The following is a 9044-nucleotide window of genomic DNA, read 5'->3' as shown; positions in this document are numbered from 1 at the left end:
TGACTCCCGAGGGTGAGAAATCCGGGTCGTGACAATTCTGTTTACATCACCACTTAAAATTAGTCTTCTACAGAGATAACGAGTAGTAAACATAATGTAGTAATCTAGAAAGTAAATAACTTAAAATACATTGATAATGTAATTTTTTTTTCTACAATGCCAGTACATACAGAGTAAATCCATTATTATTTATCTAATTTTTGGAGTATATAACAGGAAGGGGAGGTGGAGAGTGGGCAGTGGAGAGTGGAAGCCAACCTTTCAGTATAGTTCGTCATAAGTAAAGTCTGTTCATCAGATTTTTTTAGGAATATTTTATATTATGATTTCGTATTCCTTGTTTATCTTCTACGGAAAGCAGTATCCATTCTGACGAACCGGTGATAGCCACTTTGATTTTCTCCAAAAGCCTATTTCTGCCTTTGCCTTTTCCTATAGTTCCTTCCCCGAAATACTTGTCGATTTTAATCATTTGGTTACACTCAGGAAAAAGAAAGGCAGCTATATTGCCAGAAAATGCCCCTTGAAAGTGACATCACGCCTTCACCATTTGAGAATATATGGAGCTGATTGACCTAAACGGGCCGGGCTGCAAATATTATTGATCATGTGACAGTTATTGCAAGAAGTATTTCACTTTGATACTATATGCTAATTGTGGTGAAAAGGACAAAGGAACAGCTTAAACGGTTCTACTAGAAGGATAATTGGTTTAATTTGCCGGTTAATTATCTACATTCCTAGTGAACGCTTCCTTTTTAATAGGTCTAACGTGATGTGAATCTGAATTATTCGGGTCATTCCGCTCTAAATACTAAATAGTTATAAATAAATAAAAAAAGTTACATCCCAACAAATTTCAGAAAAACTTGTACAACAAATAGAACCGAAAAGAAAAAAGGAATTTGGATGAACACTTACATCATAAATTCACTATGTGATTCAAGGTTAGAACCAAGCCCTAAAAAATAAATGATACAAATGATTATAATACCATAGTAAATTAAACTCATGCACTTGCAGTATTTCATGCATATGTGATTGTTGACGATTAAATTGGACGGATAGCTGTCAATAGAATGTTTTATGATATATATACACCGATAGTGTGAGGATCTTTATACACTATTAGTGCTATTTAATATATTATTACAAATTATTCTAGGTTAGCAATGCTATTAATTATATAGCTCCATGCAATTAACTTTCTATTATTGCAGAAGTATAATGTCCTCAGAGCTCTACAATATTGACAGGCTTTCCGCATATGTTATCTACCCTTACTACAATAACCTATTATTGTCAATTATATTGACAGTGTATGTATCACTACAAGTGATCTCTAAATGTCGCAAGTCGTAAATATATATATATATATACTGATTATGTGATAATTAAAAAGACCAAGGGAATTAATTAAGGAGGGGTGTTTTCTCATTTCTGTAGGAAGCTAGGCAATGACGTCAACAATGGGGACAACATTCAACCCATGCGCAATTAAGCGGTCCTCCCTCTCCATTCTAACCCCCCCCCCCCTCCCCCCCACAACAACAACAGCCACCCTCTTCCTTCTCTTTTAATACTTCTGTCACATCTCTCTCTTCCATTCCTTCCTCATAGCTTTTCATTTTTCAATTCCTTTTATCTATATATCGTCTTCTACATTTGTCTTCTTGTTCAAATCTCCCTCCCAATTGTCCCATCTCCATTTTCCTTAAAGTCGATCATTAGCATCCACAGAGCTAAGTTAAACTGCAGGTATAAGCTTTTTACATCACTAGATATATGCATTTCATGCAAATATATCATCTTTCTATTCTTTTTTCTTTTAAAAGTGGTGTCCGGACCAATTTGCGCAACAACTATCTATATGTCATGTAATTAAAGAGTCCCTTATCTTGCATTTCATCAAAGTGACGGTCTCCCATTTTTGCGTATTTTCCCATCTAAATTAGACATTTGTGTGTGTTTTTGTGTTTTTTGAGTAGCAGTTTAATTTTTGCACGTACGCATGTTCTTGTGTTGTGTGATTTTTGTGAAACCAAAGTAACTCTGCAGGAAGTGTTTTCCTTAGTCTTAGAGTTGAGATAAAATAAGAACCTTATCTCTTCCATTACATTCCACACAGTATTCTGCTTCGTTTTAAGTTGTTTTGAAAATTAAGGGAATGGACCATCCAGCTGCTAGCGCACTGTGCACCTATCCAAGAAATGAGTCAGAAAAGTGTCAAGTTTATTCTAGACAAACAGACATAGTGGTTCAGATTAGTTCATCTTTGTGATCATACATTATTGCTCACCTCCTTCAAACGTACAAAATTTTCATCGCTTTTTGTTTCCTTTTTCTCTTTCTATACATGCCCTTTATAGCAGGCTTGAATATCCAATCAAAACATATTGCCCTGGTATTTCTTTTTGCCTCCTACTTTTCTCCTTTCGGACCAAAGCGTGCCTAAATTTGCTTAACGTCATCCACCAACACCCCCCCCCCCCTCTTCTCATCCCTCAACCTTCTTTAAGACAGACCAGACAACAAACACTTTTTTGACTGTTTAACCACTAAATTTGTATACTCTCTAGATCTGTTTCATTTTAACGACACTTTTTTTAAAACCTTTTTCTAAAAGAACAATGCCTTTTTAATACTTTGTTTAGGAACATTTTAGTAATTTTAGTTTTCTCATTTATATTTAATGACATTTTCTCATAGTCATAAAATTTTCTTGCCCACCACAAGTTCTAAGGACTAGGGAGTACTATATACCTCTAGCCAGTTAAATACTTCTCAATTTCATTTTTCTTGAACAAACAATTTTGAATATTTAAATACACGGCATATATATTTTTGCATGTTAGTATGTGCTTTTGTCAAATTGTTTTTCTTTTTATTTATCCTCTGATCTATAAGGACCATTTTGTAGGGTAACGGTGGATTGTTTATAATATAGAGCTGAAGAGTCCGTTCTCGATCCATCATTCAGTATATTCAACTACACAAGACACCATCATTAGCTCTAACTTTTTACTAGTCCCGTTTAATTTCCTTCAATTATCAGACGTGAAAAATACCAAAGAGACTATTAGAGGTTTAAAGGGCTGACTCTCCCCCTTAGTTTTCCTAGACAGCAAAGCCCTCATCATTTGGTTTTCTTTCCTTTTCATCTCTTCCTCTTTAACCCCACCATTACATAATCATATCGCACGCAGGAAAAAAAAAAGGAAAGAGAAAATGAAAATAGGTTTTAGACTAACACGCGCTCATTAGTATAAACTTGTAGAGATAAAATTAACTCTTGAGTGTTTCTTACCACCAAATGGCTTGATGATTATATCTGAAAACACTTGCCACCTTTTCATTTGTAGGGTTCATAATACACTTAACTTCACCTTTTTAACTTTTCATAGATCTTATTAATGTGGCTACTATTTGTTTCTTGCCCCATTAATTGGTTATGATATAAAGGTGATGGAGTAAAAGAGGAGCAATTAATGTGTTGATCTTGTCTCAATTGGTGCTGAATTTTATGCAGACTAAAATAAACAGAAGTGAGGTGATGGATACAAACGAATCATGCGTTCCACCTGGATTTCGATTTCATCCAACAGATGAAGAACTCGTCGGATACTATCTTAGAAAGAAAATTGCATCCCAAAAAATTGATCTTGATGTTATAAGAGACATTGATCTATACAGAATTGAGCCATGGGATCTGCGAGGTATGGTCTTTTTTTCGCGTTTACTAGGGTTTCTTACACAACAAATCTAAAATAGTTCGTCCTTCTTTCTAACAGTTTAAACTTTTATATAAGACAGTTCAATAATAATTGATATTCAGAACTATTTTTCAGATAAATGCCGGATCGGATATGAAGAGCAGAACGAGTGGTATTTCTTCAGTCACAAGGATAAGAAATATCCAACAGGGACCAGAACAAATAGGGCAACAATGGCAGGGTTTTGGAAGGCTACAGGAAGAGACAAGGCTGTGTACGATAAATTGAAACTTATAGGAATGAGGAAAACCCTAGTCTTCTACAAGGGTAGGGCACCTAATGGCCAGAAAACTGATTGGATTATGCACGAATATCGACTCGAATCCGATGAGAATGGTCCTCCACAGGCAAGTAGTTCTGAATTTATTGCTTCTATTTCCAGTTTTAATTTGTTCAATAGATATCTTTCCAAAGACACCTGCTGGATCTCTGGAAATTAATGCAAATTAATATGAATTCTCTCTCTATATATATCTCTATAGTTCCTTTTCTTGAATATCTCAAAAAAAGGAAATTTGAACAAACTCTTTAGATAGAAAGAAAAATTTATAAAGATATTGATAGTGGAAAATATAGTACTCCATTAGTTCTTTGCATGCACACTCTTCTCTATTTAGCAATCTAATTATTCATGCAGCATAAAAATGATTTTCAGTGCCTTGTAAGTCAAAAGACATCATAATTTTGAAGCAAACCAAGTGTGCTTTAATTCCTTATAAGTTCCTTTTCTATGGTCGTCATTTAATTTAGTTTTTCACTCGTTCAGCCCTTCAAATTAAAAGAGATATTCCAATTATCTTCTTACCTACAACCCCTTTGACTATCTTATTTTTCCTTTACCACACAATTTATACATGCGCTGAGCACTCCTTTAAACTAAAAGAAGGAAAAAAGAAAATGTTCCTTCCCCAACGTACATAAACTTTTCCAACTTCGTTTACCAAGTCAAAAAGAAATCACACAATGAAGACAATTGACTGAACTGTCATGACTATTATAACTAATTAGTTGATTTTAACTTATACATATTGATTCTAACGCTGACAGATTCAGGACTTAAGTTCTATGAGTTTAACATTTAAGATATTTAACATTGAACCCGATGTACTTCTTAAAGTTATGGGTTCATGACCATTATTTGTTAATAATTTATTAATTTTTTATCTATAAATTTGTGTTCTGCGTCGAAAGTACTAGGTTTAGATGAACCTGGGAATCAGCTGAACCCGGTACTAGTATACTACATTCCCCTTTGGATTCAAGTGTAACCATCCATAAAAGATGGAATTAGCAACTTAATAAATAAGGCAGATTACCTGTTACTACGTACAACAGATTAAAAATACACTAATAACATAAAAATTCTTTGTATGCTGTATTTAAGTTAAATCCTAATAATTTACTTTCTTAATCTATTGCAGGAAGAAGGATGGGTGGTTTGTAGAGCATTTAAGAAGAAAATTACAGGGCAAACAAAGACCAATATGGGTGAAGGTTGGGAATCAAATTACTTCTACGAAGAACCAAGTACTGCAGTTAGCTCAATAGTAGATCCTCTTGAATACATAACAAGGCAGCCTCCTCCTCCAAATTTCATGGCACAAAATCTACTATGCAAACAAGAGATGGAATTAGCCGAAAACAATAATCTCAACTTTGCATATAGTAATAATTCTGATCAATTTGTACAGCTTCCACAGCTAGAAAGCCCCTCTTTACCGTTCATAAAAAGGCCAATTAGCTCCATGTCACTGGTGTCCGAGAATAGTAATCAAGAAGACGATGAACAGACGATAAATAAAAGATGTAGTACTAGCAAAAATGTAACAGGAGATTGGAGGGCACTTGACAAATTTGTAGCTTCTCAATTGAGTCATGATAATCATGAACAAGAGAAGAGTACATATGAAGCAGATCATGGGCTGCTTTCCGGTTTAGATCAAGAAGAAGCTCACAATTATTCAGATTTGGGAATGCTGCTATTGCTGAGTGAAAGGACAGAAGGGCCAAAGCTGAATGAGATTTTGAGTTCAAGCTCTGATGACTTTGATACTGGCGTTTGCATATTTGACAAATGATCATCGATCAGCTATAGCACCAAAAAGAAAGGAGAAAAGATATATATACTTTTCTCAGGGATGATTGAGTAGACATTGAAATTATTATATATACATATATATATTATCATGTAATTAAAAGTTAAATGGTGAAGGAATCTATTCCTGTGGAGTTGGCAAGTTGCTCAAAGGAGATAATGCTTATAGAATCGCGAGGATATTCCAGCTAGAGGAAGAATTGCATTTAATAAAAGACTTTAGACATGCATGCATATGTGATGGTGAATTTCGTATTTAGTTTAACCATACTTTTGACGTGAAACGCTAATATTTTACTTAATTTACCTTAGCTTGCATATTAATATTCTAATTCTAGTTTTCTTCATCAGCTAGTTGTATAATAAATGGGTTTGCTGCATGTAAGAATCTTCAACTGGGTCAATGTTCTATGAATTCAACTTCTATACACTACACACTGAGAGTGTAATATTAGGCTATGTAAAAGATTATTACAAGGTCATCGTCCTTAAAAGTGAAATTAGTAGCCTATAAAACAAAGAAAAAAAGCTACCTGCAATACCATGTTAAAATATGTTATGTTAAGATAATTCGGGTAATGTGAGAGTTATATATATATATATATACGCGCTATTTCCCGAATATGAAACTTGACTAAGTGGCCAGATATGAAACTTTTGGTACCATCCCATCCTTAGCTTGAACTAACTTAAATTCGCTTCAAATTGCATTAGTGTAAATCAAAGTGTGACACAGCCGAAGTTAACATCAAATGGATGCAAGACAAAATATAGTATAATTTATGTTGATATCGCTTTTAAATTGAGCCGTGTTGAAGCAGCTTAAACACTTAACCAACTTTCATTCTCATTCTTATTGGTCCCTGATGTTATTTGGGAATGTCGTTCAACTTAAAATCGATCAGTTTTTGTCTGTTTTAGGCCAATCGTATGTCCTAATATAAAAATTTGTATGAAGAAAACTATTTATACAATCAATTTCTACAGGAGTCAACGTATCTTGAAACCGGTACATCAGGCAAACAAAAACATTTGCAGCAAAATATTTTGCTCACACCAATATAACCTTTTAAAAATTTGCATTATCAGGTCATGTAAAACAATACTTAACTACGTGTAATTAAGTAAATACTAATAATAAGTGAATTTTTTTTAAATAATAAGTAAAATTAGCAACCATGAAATAACTAAATAATAGCTTAATTTATATACTCAGATGATGTAAAATTATTTTACCATCATGCTAAAGTAGCCTCTTTCCTATAGTAAATTTAATACAAAAGCAAATAATTAACCTACGTACTGTATAAAGTTAAAATACACGTGTAGACGTAAATATCCTTTACATTTTCCATGTATATAAATTAAATCCAAAAAATAATGCATGTGCAAGTTAATTAATTACTGGTAGTTTAGATATTTTTAAGTAATAGAGTTTGTAAGATAAATTAAAAAAACAAATCCAAAGGAACTAAAAAAGTGGTAAACAACAACCCCATTGGCCCTCAAGTCATTAAGCTAGCGTTTGACCATAGATTCCCAAATTTCTTTTGAAAAATCTGATTTGGATGAAGTTTGGTTCGAAGATGAAAAATGTGTTTGAACATACGTTTTCAAAACATATTTTCCAAATTTATTTTGGAAAAACATGTATATTATTAATGTTTGTAAAGATTTTGGCCCAAAACCAGCTAATTTTGCCAAAATATAGGCAAAATCTATGGCCAAACATGTGTTTGCCAAATAAAATCCAAGTTTATTTTGGCATAATCTATGGCCAAACGGGTCGTAAATTAAAGGGAAAATGGAAATTCCCACTTCAACTTTTGGTTGACCCTCATTTTTAGGAGTGCATTAAATCACAAATTTCTGGAGACACCGGATTATGTAAATTCAAGGATGATAAACTAATTAAATAGTGAAATCTTTCAAGTAATGATACTCCAAGACCTAAAATAAATTAAGGAGCTAGGCGTCAAACTTCAGCTTTAGAGTCATAATAATGATTTTTTTTTTTTATTCACTAGCTCCCAAAAAAGAAGGGTACTACAGCTGCTACTGTGTTTTTCATAAATTGGTTATTGGCATGTTTTCTTTTTGCAGAGTTTCACTTTGACAAACTACTAATAATACAGTTACAACTTATCCAACAAAAGGGACGTAACAAGACATACATTCATAAGGTACAATTATCTTTAGGTCATACTTTGTCATGTAGTGTCTTACACCTTTCTAATTTTGCAAGTCAAATTATCTATCTTCAATCGAGTTGGTTACATCTGTACCTTCTAATTTAGAATAAATCCAAAGATTCTATCTGGAAATTGAATTAAAGTACATAACATTTTGTTCTTTTTTTTTCTTATTTCAGGAAACTGTTCATGCAAAGGAATAAAACAGAAAGGAAGTGACAGGTGTATGACAATGGTACGTAGGACTGAAATTGACCAATCGAGACATGGATTTTATAACGGTATTAATGGAAAATTGGATTGATCTTAAAAAAGAGAAAGCATATAAAATGACATGTAGTAGAAAATAGCAAGGCAAAGTAGACGAAATGCTATAGTGGGCCAATGTGTTGGCTAGCATGCGCTATCAACATGACTTCTATTTTGGCATGCTTTGTCTCATGTCAAAGTCTTAAAGTAGGCATTTGGAAAATATTTTGGTTAAAAATAAAAGGAAAATAGAGTGTTTGTAATCAAAGTTGAAAAACGATATTCACGAATTCATAACCTTGTCATTTGGACGTGCTTCTGATGTGTTGTAACCTTAGAGACAGATGTTGACCGACAATAAAGCTTAGAAGAGACTTTTGTATATTCATATCCTGAATTTCTTTGTTCTACTTTTCATTTCCCCTTTTGGTTTCCTTTCTTTTGTTTTAAAAGCTTGAGAATTCAGACCACTTAGAGATGGTTATGGATCATATTTAGTTTGATCTTCATTTTTCTTTTCTAATCTTCCAGCTAAACCTCGCAGAAATAAAATATACGTAAATTGTTAGAGCTTTGTCGAAATTGGAATTGCAAAATATGCCATTTAGCTTCCTCTAAATATCAACAAAATGATAGCAAAGAAGTTTATTTATTTAATTTTTTTTCCATTTGCCCACTTTCGACTTACGTTTCAGCTACTAGTTTTTTTTTTTTTTTTTTTTTTTTTTTTTTTTT

The 9044-nt window shown here is 33.1% G+C and overlaps 1 protein-coding gene across 1 annotated transcript; it reads left to right on the top strand.

Annotated features, from left to right (window-relative positions):
- Nucleotides 1-1612: 1612 nt before the first annotated feature.
- LOC109207845 (NAC domain-containing protein 37-like) lies at nt 1613-6152 on the top strand. The gene is made up of 4 exons (XM_019370846.1): nt 1613-1758; nt 3530-3716; nt 3849-4120; nt 5195-6152. Exons 2-4 carry the CDS (start codon nt 3554-3556, stop codon nt 5849-5851), a joined length of 1092 nt encoding a protein of 363 aa, XP_019226391.1. The 5' UTR covers nt 1613-1758; nt 3530-3553; the 3' UTR covers nt 5852-6152.
- The last annotated feature ends 2892 nt before the right edge of the window (nt 6153-9044 follow it).

Source organism: Nicotiana attenuata, unplaced genomic scaffold, assembly GCF_001879085.1.
Source record: "Nicotiana attenuata strain UT unplaced genomic scaffold, NIATTr2, whole genome shotgun sequence".
In the NCBI taxonomy this organism is placed as follows: domain Eukaryota; kingdom Viridiplantae; phylum Streptophyta; class Magnoliopsida; order Solanales; family Solanaceae; genus Nicotiana; species Nicotiana attenuata.
This window is presented reverse-complemented; position numbering and strand designations above follow the sequence as displayed.

Bases quoted from the DNA above. Each gene is read 5' to 3' on its own strand.
- LOC109207845 (XM_019370846.1), top strand. From the start codon at position 3,554: ATGGATACAAACGAATCATGCGTTCCACCTGGATTTCGATTTCATCCA. The intron at 3,717-3,848 runs GTATGGTCTTTT...ACTATTTTTCAG, and splicing joins TGAGCCATGGGATCTGCGAG to ATAAATGCCGGATCGGATAT. The intron at 4,121-5,194 runs GCAAGTAGTTCT...AATCTATTGCAG, and splicing joins ATGAGAATGGTCCTCCACAG to GAAGAAGGATGGGTGGTTTG.